Genomic DNA, 13,838 nt, shown 5'->3' with positions numbered 1-13,838 from the left:
AAGAGCAGTGGAGTGTGCTGAGCACGCTGTGTAGGCGTTCCTCAGCCCTTCTGGGTTCCAAGGGTGTTGTTGGGGTACGCTGCCATACAGAATATGAGAAAGCAAAAGAAACACACGGTTGTCAGGAGGCGGAGCTTGCAGTGAGCCGAGATCACGCCACTGCACTCCGGCCTGGGCCACAGAGCGAGACTCCGTCTAAAAAAAAAAGAAAGACACGGTTGTCTTTGACCTGCGTGATGTTGACCGAGGTTCGCGTGGTTTCACGTTGTGTAAATTTCATGGAAAACTATAGTCCCGTTGTAAAAACCAAGTCTCCAGACGAAGAGGCGACTTGCACTTTCTGGTGCTGCCCCTGGACCCTGACCCCGCTCTCTTCGCCTCCCAGGTAAAGGCCGGCGTGTCCAGCCCCAGTGGTCCCCTCCTGCTGGGACCCAGCCATGCAGACTCCACCTTTACAACAGCCTCACCAGGAACAAGGTAAGGAGGACACAGATGCTGTGGTACATGCACACGATGGGAGGCAGGACGGCCCCTGTGCCTTGTCACACAACAGACTTCTCCGTTCCTTGTGTTGGGCTCTGGAGTTCCATAAATCCAGGTTTAAGATCCTTCAGTCACTTCCATGTTAGAATCTCTGTGGCCCAGGGGCAGAGCTGTCCTCTGAAACTCAGACACATGAAGGATCATGCCTCATGTGGCAGCCTGCGCATGGCTTCTGGGCATGGATCACCCTGGCTTGTCTCTCGGACTCTGCCCAACCGTGAATACTTGAGGTCATCCACAGCCAGGCCTTTCAGGAGGACATGTGGTTGCAGCAGGTGTCACCGTGTGAGCCAAGCAGGATGGGCAAAACTGTAAACCGGCTGGATGTTGCTGGGAGCACAGCAGGTTTTGAGAAGAAGGCAGGATTGGTTCCTAACAGAATGGGGTTTGCATGGTTTGCTTGGCTCAGGGCATGGCCAGTGACTCCAGAGATTTCAGACCAGACTCTGGCCGGGGGTGCTTGGATTTCCATCAGGGAGCACGTTTGGCAGACAGAGAGTCAGGTGTGAGGGAGTTCATGGCCTTCCTCGGGAAACTGGTTGAGGATACTGCCCCCAGAGAGGTCTGAGGATGCTGGGAGGTTGAGGGGTGGTGCCAGAACAGTGGTGAGCAGCACCACGATTCAGGGGTCCTGACCTCCAAGCCGGGCTCCTCCGACAGGGACTGACCCTGGCCAAGTGCTGTCTGCCTCAGTTTCTTTATCTGTTAAAAGAAAATGACATAACCTACATCCTAGAGTGTACTACGTATTGAGTATTTAACTCAGGGCCTAGCACATGGTAGGTACTCAGTAAATATTAGCTGTGTTATTGTTAAATAAGCAGCATTTCAGCAATAAATAAGATCATGGATTCCCTTTATAGCGTCCCTCCATAGGTGAGTAGAAGGCCAGGGAGGAAGAGGCTCCACCCACCCAGGGCTCAGTTGGTGGGAGGTGCCGTACATCTCACTGGACTCCCACTGAGACTGTGACTTTTCACAGTAAAACAAAATGGTCTCTGTTGAATTGTTTGCACAAAACACAAGCCACACTGTGATGTTTGTTGCTGTTTTTGGTAATCCTGTGCAGTGTTTCTTGCATTTCTTGTGATCGTCATTCCTTCATTCCTAACAAAGGAAGTGTTCATACCTCAAGATGGGAAAAAGGTGACGTGGTATTGCTGTGGGCCAACCGTCTATGACGCATCTCACATGGGGCACGCCAGGTAGGTCCACTGCGGAGTGTCCCTGCGGCTTCTGCAGTTGTACGCAGAAGTCAGAGCCACTGGGATCCACAGCGGGAATCTTAGGTCCACAGAAATCTTAGATCTGCTACAGAGACCTGAGATTTGAGGAATCAAGCCTGAATTTCTTCTCTTGTTTTTATGATGAAAATTTTAATTCCATAAGTAATCCATATTCGCTGCAGAAAGACTACAGATCACCAAAAACAAAATGTCCATAGCCCCACTGCTAACATGCTGGACTCGACCTAGGCACTTTTTCTCACGTACCTTAAAGTTTTCTCTCATCCCTCAGGCTCTGGTGGGGGTCCCCAGATGCTGAGTTCCCGTGACACTCAGACCTGACAGGCCTGAGGCTGAGTTGGCTGTGACTCCCCTGACCACTGGATGGTCATGGCTGTAGCTCCTGATGAGTAGCTGGCTGTAGATGCCACAGAGTCCTTTTATTTGTTCATGTTTTAGTTGCAGTGCCAAGGACATGTATAGTCAACCCTTGAACAACCTGGAGGGTAGAGGGCGTGACCCTCTGCACATTTGAAAACCCACACATAACTTTTGATTCCCCAAAAACTTCACTACCAAAATAGCCTCCTGTTGACCAGAAGCCATACCAATAGCATGCCAGTCAGTGAACACGTATTTTGTATATACATTACATACTGTATTCCTAACGATAAAGAAAGCCAGAGAAAAGAAAATATTATGAAGAAAATCTTCAGGGAGAGGACATATATTTACTATTCGTTAGGTGGAAGTGGATCATCATGAAGGTCATCTTCCTTGCCATCTTCATGTTGAGTAGGCTGAGGAGGAGAAGAGGGGGTTCTTGCTGTTTCAGGGGTGGCAGCGAAAATCATGTATAAGTGGGCCCGTGCAGTTGAAACCTGTGTTGTTGGAGGTTCAGCTGTACATATCGTCTGGTCTGGAAATGTTTGTTTTTTCGTTGCTTTAGGTCCTACATCTCTTTTGATATCTTGAGAAGAGTGTTGAAAGATTACTTCAAATTTGATGTCTTTTATTGCATGAACATTACGGATATTGACGACAAGGTAAAGGGAATTTGTAAGATTAAATTTTAAATGCAATTGGATGGTGTGAAAGGAGATAGGACTTTTGCATAAGTAAATAAAATAATGTAGGCTTGAGCTAGCTTGTGTTTTGACCTGATAAACATCATTTTAATCCCCTCGATGAGTTAATATTACCACTTATGCTGCTGATATCATTTCTATGATGCTCAGACAGGTTAGAAACCTGCATGTTGCTCAGGGGTCAGTAGCCCCTGTTGTTGTGCAGAAGGAAGGCGTCCCATAGCATGCACTTCAACGTGTGGCTTGCAGGGGAAGCTGGGGCCCCCCGGGCTCATTTCGTTAAGTGTCACAAAGATCACATTAGGCCTTGGGCACTAGGGCAGGTGGGAGATGGAGGGTGGTGTTTCTATTTGATGATGGTATGCATGTCTGGGGCCCACAGTTGTCTGCCACCACCCTCACCCTCACTTAGGGTTGGCCAAGGGAGAGAGTGGCCTGCTGCAGAGGGATGCAGCTGGGTTCCAAGCTTCACTCCCCAATGTCTGTCTTCCCTCCCTAGATCATCAAGAGGGCCCGGCAGAACCACCTGTTCGAGCAGTATCTGGAGAAGAGGCCTGAAGCGGCACAGCTCTTGGAGGATGTTCAGGCTGCCCTGAAGGTGGTCCTCTTGCTGTCTGCTCTAGAAACCAAACCCTTTGCTTCTTTTCTCGGTCCTTTGTAGGTTACTGTCCTAGGGTAGTGTCAGTCTCACAGGCTTTCACAAAGTGTATGTTACTCAAGCCAGTTCCATCAGGGGCACTGAAGTCTCGATAGGTAAGGTCCCCTGGCCTGTGACAAAGTCACCAGGAAAGATGCACTGGGGTGGAGTGGAGAGTAGGTGACCTTCCTACCACTTACAGGAAAACAACTGAATTCATCACGGTGCCACTAATTACACCTATAAAAACGCTTGCCAATATTGCTATCTAATTTTCAATGCCAAGGTCACAAGTAAATCAGAAACTTCTGCCTGAGATACAAAAGCTGTACTAAGCTTTTTAATTTGGTAATACTGTAAATTTCCAGAATCTTTTGAAGAAGTTAGTTCTCTCTAGTATTTTCATTCTGAGTAACCATTATTATATAGTTATTTTTATGACAATAGTAAGAATAGGTGACTTTACTCTCTACTAATTATCTTTAGTAATTACAGTAATCATTACAGATATGTTTATGGCATTTTATCTCTGGAATTAAAAACAGGAATAAAATTAGAGCTTAGCAATCTTTTAGGTCAGTGAGGCCTGAGTGCCTTCTTTTTTTTTTTTTTTTTTTTTTTTTTTGAGATGGAGTCTCGCTCTGTCGCCCAGGCTGGAGTGCAGTGGCCGGATCTCAGCTCACTGCAAGCTCCGCGTCCCGGGTTCACACCGTTCTCCTGCCTCAGCCTCCCGAGTAGCTGGGAACTCACTGGGTGGCCCACTTTTCCTCACCCCAGAACAGCCCTAGAAATACTGCTCTCACACCCATTTTGCATTGGAGAAACTGAGGCACAGAGAGGTTAGGTGCCCTGTCCAGGGGCACACATGAGAGGGCAGTACCAGGAGCTCCTGAGTGGGGTGCTTCAGTCTCCCTTAGTTACTTACTGCCCTGCCACTTGGGGTGCAAACTTCTCTGTCTCTATGGGCCGTGGGAAAAACTGGTCTGTTTCCTACCTGGAATCACCTTTATGAACTCGGGGTTTTGCTGAGCAGTATCTAACAGGTTTGACATCTCTTTATGGTTGTAGCCATTTTCAGTAAAATTAAATGAGACGACGGATCCTGATAAAAAGCAGATGCTCGAACGGATTCAGCACGAAGTGCAGCTTGCCACAGAACCGCTTGAGAAAGCTGTGCAGTCCAGACTCACGGGAGAGGAAGTCAACAGCTGTGTGGAGGTGAGGCTTCACAGGTCTCCAGCCAGCCCTTTCGGGTCACATGTCGGGCCGTGCATAGATGGATCTGTGTGCGCGGATTGATTCCACAGTTTGTCTTAGTGGAAGACACGCTGTGTCTCCCGTAGCCCCACTGCGGCAGGTGGCCCTGTTCTGTGGTGGCAGAGTCAGTGCTCCTCCCCTCCCACACCCTCTTGCCCCATTTCCTGGGTGCAGAGCCTGTGCCGCTGGAAGGAGACTCGGGATCCACACCCTCCCAGCACTCCCATCGGATAGGCAGGAGGTGCACTTGGAATGTGGGGAGGCCGCCTTCTGTGGAAGCATTCCAGGATTCTCCAGTGGACTCTCCCCACACCCGCTGGAGAAGGAGGAGCAGGGATTACCACTGAATTGAGAATTGAGGCCTGTGGGTGCCTACTGAGCTTGGAGCCTTCACGTTGACCAGCTCTGCTGCCCCTGCCGAGATCTCCTTCAGACACAGGGGAGAGACCTGGGTGCAGAGGGGACCCTGCCCTCTTCCTCAGGCCTTCCCCCTGTGACTGGCACCCTGTCAGGAAGGCCTTCTCCTTTGTGCCAGCGCCACCTGCTGGTCACCCTTTAAGAACTCGATGGAAAAGAGAAGAGATGGCTGCAGCTGTGCGTGGAAAAAAGCGGCCCCACTTAGGCGGCAGCCTTGCCTTCCCTCACCACTGCCCTGGCCCCACCTCAGTGATGGGGCAGGGAGTCCGCGTCTGCCCTTCGCCGGCATGTTTCTTTCTAGTTTGGTCTCTTCTGTGTCCTGACTCAGCAGATTGCTTCGTTGTGCCTGTTTCCAAACTTCATGGAAACGCGCCCCGTGTATGTAGTCATGAGTATGCTTTCACCCAAGCTGTGCTTCTGGGACGGACCCGCATGTGGTCACTGTCACTCCCTCAGTGCCCACCTGGGGGCCGAGCTGTTTGTCTGTTCTCCTGGGACAGGCAGTTAGGTTTCCTTGTTACCAACAATGCTGCTGTAATTGTTTTCCCAGTTGTTCCACTAATATATATATTTTTAAATTGTGGTAAAACACACATTATAAGAAATTCACCATCTTAGCCATTTTTAAAAGCTTTTTTTTTTTTTTTTTTTTTTTTTTGTAGAGACAGTGTCCTTTTGTGTCTGGTTTATTTTGCCCAGCGTAGTGTCCCCATGGTTGACCCATGCTGTAGCACGTGTCAGACTCTGCTTCCTTCCTGTGACTGAACGATGCTCTGTTGTATATAGATGGGCCACATTTTGCTCATCCTTTCACCTGCCCTTGGACACGTGGGTGGTTTCCACATTTTGACGATTGCGAGTAATGCTGCCGTAAACCTGGGTGTACAAATATCTGTTTGAGTTCTTGCTTTCACTTCTTTGGGGGACATACCCAGAAGTGGAATTGCTGGGTCATAGGATGATTCTATTTTTGATATTCCGCGTAACCACTGTATTGTTTCTGCAGTGGCTGCGCTATTACACATTCCCACCCATAGTGCACTGGGGTTCTGTTTTCTCCGTATCCTTGCCAAAGCTTGTTATTCTTCATTTTTTCCATTCTAGTAGGTGTGAGGTGGTATATCCTGTGGTTTTGGTTTGCATTTCCCTAATAACTAGTGACGTGGAGCGTCTTTTCCTGAACCATGAGTTGTTCTGTGTTGTCTCTAGGTAGACATTTGCAAGTTTCTTAAGGCCATATACCTGCAAGTGGAATTGCTGGGTTGTATAGGATATATGTGGGTGACTGTGTCGGGGTTCCCAACACTGCCCACACATTCTGGGGTCCTCTAGAAGGACTCATGAGACTTGGCATTGACTTATCATCTCGTCTAAGGTTTATAACAGTGACACAGCGAGGGTGCAGAATCTCAGGCAGAGTCTTCAGTCATCCACGGACAGGCTGCTGAAGCTTCCTCCCTCCCTCCCATGAGGGGACACAGCACACTTTCCCCCACCAGGAAACAATGCAGCCATATGTGTGAAATGTCCCTCCCTAGGGAAGCCCATCACATAGGCCCCCTCTGCCTGGCACATGCCACAATTCCCGACTCCCCAGAAGGAAAGCTGGGGTTCCACCTGCATAAGCCACAGTGTTTGTTCAACAGCCCACGGGGCTGCTGCCGCAGAGCTGGGTTTCCCGGCCTCTTAGCACAGGGGACATTTCAGCTCCTGGATGACAGCCAATGGCCAGCTCTACAGGCAGGCCTTTCTCAGGTGGCAGACACAGACCTGCTAGGCTCATTCTTATCTTCACAGTAGCCATATCAGAAATGTCTATGTGGCCAGGCACAGTGGCTCACACCTATAATCCCAGCACTTTGGGAAGCCAGGGCAAGAGGATCACTTGAGCCCAGGAGCTCCAGACCAGCCTAGGCAATATAGTGAGACTATTTCTACAAAAAATTTAAAAACCAGCCAAGCATGGTGACGCATGCCTGTGGTTCCAGCTACTGGGGAGGCTGAGGTGAGACAATTACCTGAGCCCAGGAGTTTGAGGCTGCAGTGAGCCATGATCGCACCACTGCACTCCAGCCTGGGCAGCAGAATGAGACCCAGACTCTTAAAAAAAAAAGAAATAGGCCGGGCGCGGTGGCTCAAGCCTGTAATCCCAGCACTTTGGGAGGCCGAGACGGGCGGATCACGAGGTCAGGAGATCGAGACCATCCTGGCGAACACCGTGAAACCCCGTCTCTACTAAAAAATACAAAAAAACTAGCCGGGCGAGGTGGCGGGCGCCTGTAGTCCCAGCTACTCGGGAGGCTGAGGCAGGAGAATGGCATAAACCCGGGAGGCGGAGCTTGCAGTGAGCTGAGATCCGGCCACTGCACTCCAGCCCAGGCGACAGAGCGAGACTCCGTCTCAAAAAAAAAAAAATAAAAAAAATAAAGAAATGTCTATGCAAATTTCTTCTTCCTCTACCACATTTCGGGTATGCTGTGTATTTGCACATACACCCACCCCACATTTGTATTGTCAGATTCTTCCCTTTCAACAATGCCATGAATGCAAAGTGCTGATTTCTTTGGTTTCAATGTCCCTTTTTCCAACCTTTCCTGAGACTGAGCATTTTGTCACATGCTTGCTTCCAGCTGTGATTCTGTGCCCCCATATGTCCCCCTTTCCCATGCGGTTATTGGTCCTTTTCTTACTGTTTTGTATCATTCTTATGTCTTCCGATACTGATTTCTATGATTTGAATGTTTGTTCCCTCCAAAGCTCATGTTGAAACTTACTCCCTAGTGTAACAGTGTTAAGAGGTAAGGCCTTTTAGAGGTGACTGGGTCATGAGAGCTCTGCCCTCATGAATGGGTTAATGGATTAATGGGTTATCACAGGAGTTGGGTAGTTATCATGAGAGTGAGGCTGTTACAGAAGCCAGTTTGGCCTTCATGAGGCCCCGGCCATATGATGCTCCACGCCACCCTGGGACTCTGCGGAGAGTCCCCACCAGCAAGAAGGCCCAGAACAGATGTGGCCCCTTGACCTTGAACTTCCCAGCCTACAGAATTGTAAGAAACAAATTTTCTTTTAAAATTACCCATTCCCAGGCCGGGCATGGTGGCTCACGCCTGTAATCCAGCACTTTGGGATGCCGAGGTGGGCAGATCGAGAGGTCAGGAGATCGAGACCATCCTGGCCAACATGATGAAACCCCATCTCTACTAAAAACACAAAAAATTAGCTGGGCATGGTGGTGCGCATCTGTAATTCCAGCTACTCGGGAGGCTGAGGTGGGAGAATCCCTTGAACCAGGAAGTCAGAGGTTGCAGTGAGCCAAGATCGTGCCATTGCACTCCAGCCTGGCGACAGACCAAGAGTCTGTCTCAAAAAGAAAAAAAAAAAAAAAATTACCCATTCCCAGCCAGACGCAATGGGTCGCACCTATAATCCTAGCATTTTGGGAGGCTGAGGTGGGCGGATCACCTGAGGTCGGGGGTTTGAGACCAGCCTGACCAACATGGCAAAACACCATCTCTACTAAAAATACAAAAATTAGCCAGGTGTGGTGGCGGGCGCCTGTAATCCCAGCTACTCTGGAGGCTGAGGCAGGAGAATAGCTTGAACCCAGGAGGTGGAGGTTGTAGTGAGCCGAGATCACGCCACTGCATTCCAGCCTGGGCAACAGAGTGAGACTGTCTCAAAAACAAAACAAAACAAAAACAGACTAAGACACAAATTATCTCCGTTACATGTTGGGTCTCCATGTGTTTGTGTCTCTTAGTTCCGTTCTGTTGGTCAAATTGTCCAGCCCAGACCAGGTGCAGTGGCTCGTGCCTGTGATCATAGCACCTTGGGAGGCCAAGGCAAGAGGATCCCTTGAGCCCAGGAGCTTGAGATCAACCAGGACAACATAGTGAGACTCTTATCTCTACAGAACATTTAAGAATTTAAAATTTTAAAAATTTATAAAAATTGTCCCGTCCTGCAGGAGTGTCATGCTGTCTCTCACACGTAGCTGGCGGGTAAGAGGCCCCGTCTTGGTTTTGTCGTTAGGTGTGTTTTGAAGCCTCAGCTTGTCAAGTTCCATGTAAGACACTGGTGGGATTTTGCATGTTGTATCTAAGAACCAGTATCTCGGCCGGGCGCGGTGGCTCAAGCCTATAATCCCAGCACTTTGGGAGGCCGAGACGGGCGGATCACGAGGTCAGGAGATCGAGACCATCCTGGCTAACCCGGTGAAACCCCGTCTCTACTGAAAAATACAAAACACTAGCCGGGCGAGGTGGCGGGCGCCTGTAGTCCCAGCTACTCGCGAGGCTGAGGCAGGAGAATGGCGGGAACCCGGGAGGCGGAGCTTGCAGTGAGCTGAGATCCGGCCACTGCACTCCAGCCTGGGCAACAGAGTGAGACTCCGTGTCAAAAAAAAAAAAAAAAAAAGAACCGGTATCTCAGATCCAGTTTTGTTGTGTCGATGCTCTCTAGTCTTTTTGTTTTTATCAGTTTTTGTCCATTCTTTATTACTTCTTTTCTTCTTTTTTTCTTTGGATTTATTCTGTTTTTCATTGTCTCACTTAGCAGTTTAGCTCATTTTCTGATTTAAGAATTTAAGGCTATACATTTTCCTCTGAGTGTTTTTGCTGCAAAATTTGACATCATGTACTTGTGAACAATTTCTAATACCATTTTGGATTTTTTAGCCCAGGAATGATCTAGATGTAATTATCTAAAAGTTAATTATCTAAAATTACCTAGAAGTTTGAAATTTCCAAATGGATGGTATTTTTTCATACTAACTTATTGTTATTCCCTTATAACTTAATTACCCAGTGGTTGGAGAGTATGGTCTGTCCCGAGCTGGATCTGAACAGAGACTTGTGTTGTGGCCCCTGTGTGTGCTGGCTTCTGAATGTTCTCTTGTGTTTGAGAAGATTTTGTCTGATCACCTACTGCACAGTCCCACATGCCATCCACTTAGCTGTACCTGTTGGCCATGTTGTTAATATTTTGTGTGTCTTTGCTAATTCTTCCTGCTGGCTTAGCCTATTCATACAGTTGCCTAAAAAACAAAAACAAGAACCAAAACAAAACTCCTCCTGTGACGGTGAATTTGTCTGTTTCTCCTTATTTTTTCACTTTTTAGAAAAAAAAAAGTTCTTTTTTTAAGAGTAGATTCTGGTTCACATCAGAAGTGAGAGGTCATATGTATATCCCCTACCCACCTCACCGTCACCTCCCCCGGTGTCCGCACCCACCAGAGGGTATGTTTGTTACAGTCAGTGAACCTGCACTGAACGTCATGACCCTGAGTCTGTGGTTTACATTAGGATTCACTCTCAGGATTGTACATCCTGTGGGTTTGGACAAATACTATCTCGTATCCCCCATTACAGTATCACACAGAGTAGTTTCACTGCCCTGAACGTCCTCTGTGCTCCAGCCATTATCCCTCCCTCCCCACCCCAACTCCTGACAACAGCTAGTCTTTTTACTGTCTCCATAGTTTTGCCTTTTCCAGAATGTCACATACTTGGAATCCTACAGTGTGTAGCTGTTTCATATTGGCTTCTGTTTGAGGTAGGGGGGAAACAATGTTTAAATTATGTAGGGATTTCTCCCTCACCCAACCCACCTCTGCCCCAACAACCTGTCAGTTCTCTAGCAAGCATCAGCTGGGAGTCCTGTAATTTATTTCATTTCCAACACAATCTGCCAGGAGGCAGTGTCAGATCGGACAGGTTGAAGGCTTAGTCCCGTAAGACTGTCCCCAATTCAGATGTCAATTGAAAGTAGTAGTTTGTTACCTGTACTTCTGACCTACCAGTTATTGGCCGGGTGCGGTGGCTCATGCCTGAAATCCCAGCACTTTGGGAGGCCCAAATGGGCAGGTCACAAGGTCAGGAGATTGAGACCATCCTGGCCAACATGGTGAAACCCCATCTCTATTGAAAATGCAAAAATTAGTTGGGCGTGGCGTCACGTGCTTGTAATCCCTTCTACTCAGGAGGCTGAGTTAGGAGAATTGCTTGAACCCAGGAGGCGGAGGTTGCAGTGAGCCGAGATTGCACCACTGCACTCCAGCCTGGCGACAGAGCTAGACTCTGTCTCAAAAAAGAAAGAAAGAAAGAAGGAAAGAGAGAGAGAGAGAGAAAGAGGAAGAGAAGAAAAGAAAAGAACAGAGTGCACTGGTGTATTTTGGAATGCTTCCTTTCCCTTCTTGCTATTGGAAACACAAGGGGATTTTTCTCCAGTATTCACTGTGAGAGCCTGGTCAGGTTCCTAGAGGTAAAACTCACAAAAGTGTTGGGTCACCTTTGACTGGGTCCCTGGAGTTTTCAGCTGTCTGACTTGCCTACACCAAGCGTACAGCAATCTCTCAGTTACAGTCCTGGTTTTCCTCCCCCAGCAGTGGTTCCCCCAATAAGTTTTCAGCTTATGAGTCTCTGCTCTGGTAAGTTGTGATTCTCTGTCTTCTCCTGTTGGTCTCTCCAGTTTGGGGGGCAGTGGTTTGCCCTATGACCTTACTTCTCTTATGGATCTAAGAAGAGTTGGCTTTTCAGTTTGTTCAGCTTTTTACCTATTGTTAGGTAGAGTGACAACTTCCAAGCTCCTGACCACGTGAAACTGAAACCAGAAGTCTCTTATCTTTTTGTATTTGTACATTTTGATAGTTAATCTGTATGACCAGCAGCGTTGAGTATTCCAATCCTATCACCAGGCAAGTTTTAGAAACATCATCTTAGAAGTATTGGTGGGAAGCAGCTTTTGTCTATCTCGAAGTGTGTATATCTCCCTGTTTGTTCGAGGTGGTTGCCGTCCTCTGGCTTCCATTGTTGGCTGTTGTTGAAAACATCGGTTGCCCTTCAAATCACTTTTCTTTGATCGGTAAATATGCCTTTTCTATCAGGCACCTTATCAAAATATTCTCTCTTTTCAGTTTTCTGCTATTTGACTAAGACATTATAAGAGATTTGTTTTTACTTATCCTATTGGATATTTTGTGTGCTTCCTGGGTCTGGATTGTTGCCTGGGTTTCGAGAAATTCTCAGACACGTCTTCGAGTATCACTTTTACTCAATTCCCTCCCTCTTCTCCTCTGGGATGCCAATTAGATGTGGGTCTCATCATTTCATCTCATCCTTCTCCGTGTCTCCTAACCTGTCTTTCATATTTTCCTTCTTGTCTCTATTCCATTTTGGATGACTTCTTCAGTTCTGTCTTCCTGTTCACAAATTCTCCTTCAGACAGGAAGTGAAACACAGTCACTCAGTAGGATACGTAAGACTCTTTCGCCGGTTAATAGATTTCATCTCTGCAGGTTCCGTTCGCCTCTATTTTCAGATCTACCTGGGCCATTTTGCTGGCCTCTCCCTGCTTGCTGTTGCGTATCTGTGTCTCCTTATTTCTTTAAGCATGTCATACTTAGTGGATTGTATTATGTATCTGATAACTCTTGCATCTGAAGCGTCCATCTGTTTGTCGTTTCTGCTGACTCCCATTCACAGTTGCTCATGTGCTTGGGCGTTTGGTGACCTTGATTAGGACATCAGTTTGTGCTGGGTCATGGCCTTGGTGACCCTGAGGGCCAGGATGCATGTGTCCCTGTTCTTGGGACAGTCCCAGAGTTTGCTTTCCAGGCAGCAGACTTGGCAGCCTTTGCTCCCCAGGGCGCACACCCTGCTTTTGGTGCTTGTCTACGCACTGGATGCCCCGCCGTGATGGGAGGGTGTGCTCACTCCTGTAGACGTGCCTTGCCACTCGCAGGCCTGCAATACATTAGCACATCTGTTTGATTCAGGAGCTGTAGGCAGGGACTGCGTCAAGAGCCTGGCCCACATGGGCCCTGTTCCCCTTCTCTGTCTGTGTTGTGGCTTCTCTGTCCACCCTGTGTCCTCACTGTCTGCCAGGCCATTTTCCTACACTTTTTCCCTCTATCCTTGGTTCTCTGCCTCCCATCCCCATAGTAGGCCACAGACCATCCGCTTGGTGCCACGCCCTGTCCTAGGTCCAGGTCAGTACACTGTGAGCGCTAGGTCCCTCCAAGGTAGGCGGAGGGTGGACATTTCTCTCTTCTGACATGAGTGCATTTGGGACATGTCTCATGCCTAGAGTGTGTGTGGTCAGTACCTGGGTCACACGGATGCAATGTTGTTCTGGGATTGGTGGTTTTTCCTCCCATTCCATGGTGTGTCAAGTGGGGATGGCATCTTCAATCAATGGCATCAGGGAGATGGGGCTTTTGAGACCTCTGGGACCAGTGCCTTGGCTGTCTCTGCTAACCTCTGGCTGTCCCTGTCATGAATCTTCCTGAACGCACCAAGTGGTTGTGTGTAGATGACACACTGTGTACTCCTGCCCAGCCTCTGCCCATGACCCTGCCCTGCACGGCCCAGGTAGGCTGCACACGCTCACCAGGCTCACCGTGGCGCTCCCACCTCTTTGTGCCTCTGCACCCACAGTCCCCTCGGCTCTGCTCTTCTGAGTTCATGTGAGACCCGCCTGTTTGTGGAGTCTTGTGTTTGTCCCAGCCAAGCCAGTTGTGTAAACATCGCTGTCTCCCTGGGAGACGGTGACTCCTCACAGATCAAGGCCAGCACCTTTGAATTCAGGGCACTGATGGGCTCACACCAACTGCACGAGATGTGCTCACGCGAAGTATGTGCCCACTCCTGGGTTTTTGTTTCTTTCTCT

General features: G+C 48.5%; 1 protein-coding gene across 15 annotated transcripts in view; it reads left to right on the top strand.

Moving 5' to 3' along the window:
* The window catches only part of CARS1 (cysteinyl-tRNA synthetase 1), a 56,827-nt gene that overhangs the window by 15,267 nt on the left and 27,722 nt on the right, over nucleotides 1-13,838 (top strand). For 8 of the 15 annotated variants that reach the window (XR_012422912.1, XR_012422913.1, XR_012422914.1 and 5 more), the window contains 5 exons: nucleotides 386-477; nucleotides 1,613-1,748; nucleotides 2,719-2,815; nucleotides 3,357-3,455; nucleotides 4,563-4,712. Coding sequence is in view for 10 of the 15 variants with exons in the window: in XM_005576923.4 (XP_005576980.3) it covers nucleotides 438-477; nucleotides 1,613-1,748; nucleotides 2,719-2,815; nucleotides 3,357-3,455; nucleotides 4,563-4,712 (522 nt within the window). In the remaining 5 variants the exon portion in view is untranslated. The remainder of the gene's footprint in view (nucleotides 1-385; nucleotides 478-1,612; nucleotides 1,749-2,718; nucleotides 2,816-3,356; nucleotides 3,456-4,562; nucleotides 4,713-13,838) is intronic. The other 7 variants (XR_012422911.1, XR_012422910.1, XM_005576921.4 and 4 more) reach the window with 1 other exon arrangement.

Source organism: Macaca fascicularis, chromosome 14 (assembly GCF_037993035.2).
Source record: "Macaca fascicularis isolate 582-1 chromosome 14, T2T-MFA8v1.1".
NCBI lineage: Eukaryota > Metazoa > Chordata > Mammalia > Primates > Cercopithecidae > Macaca > Macaca fascicularis.
This window is presented reverse-complemented; position numbering and strand designations above follow the sequence as displayed.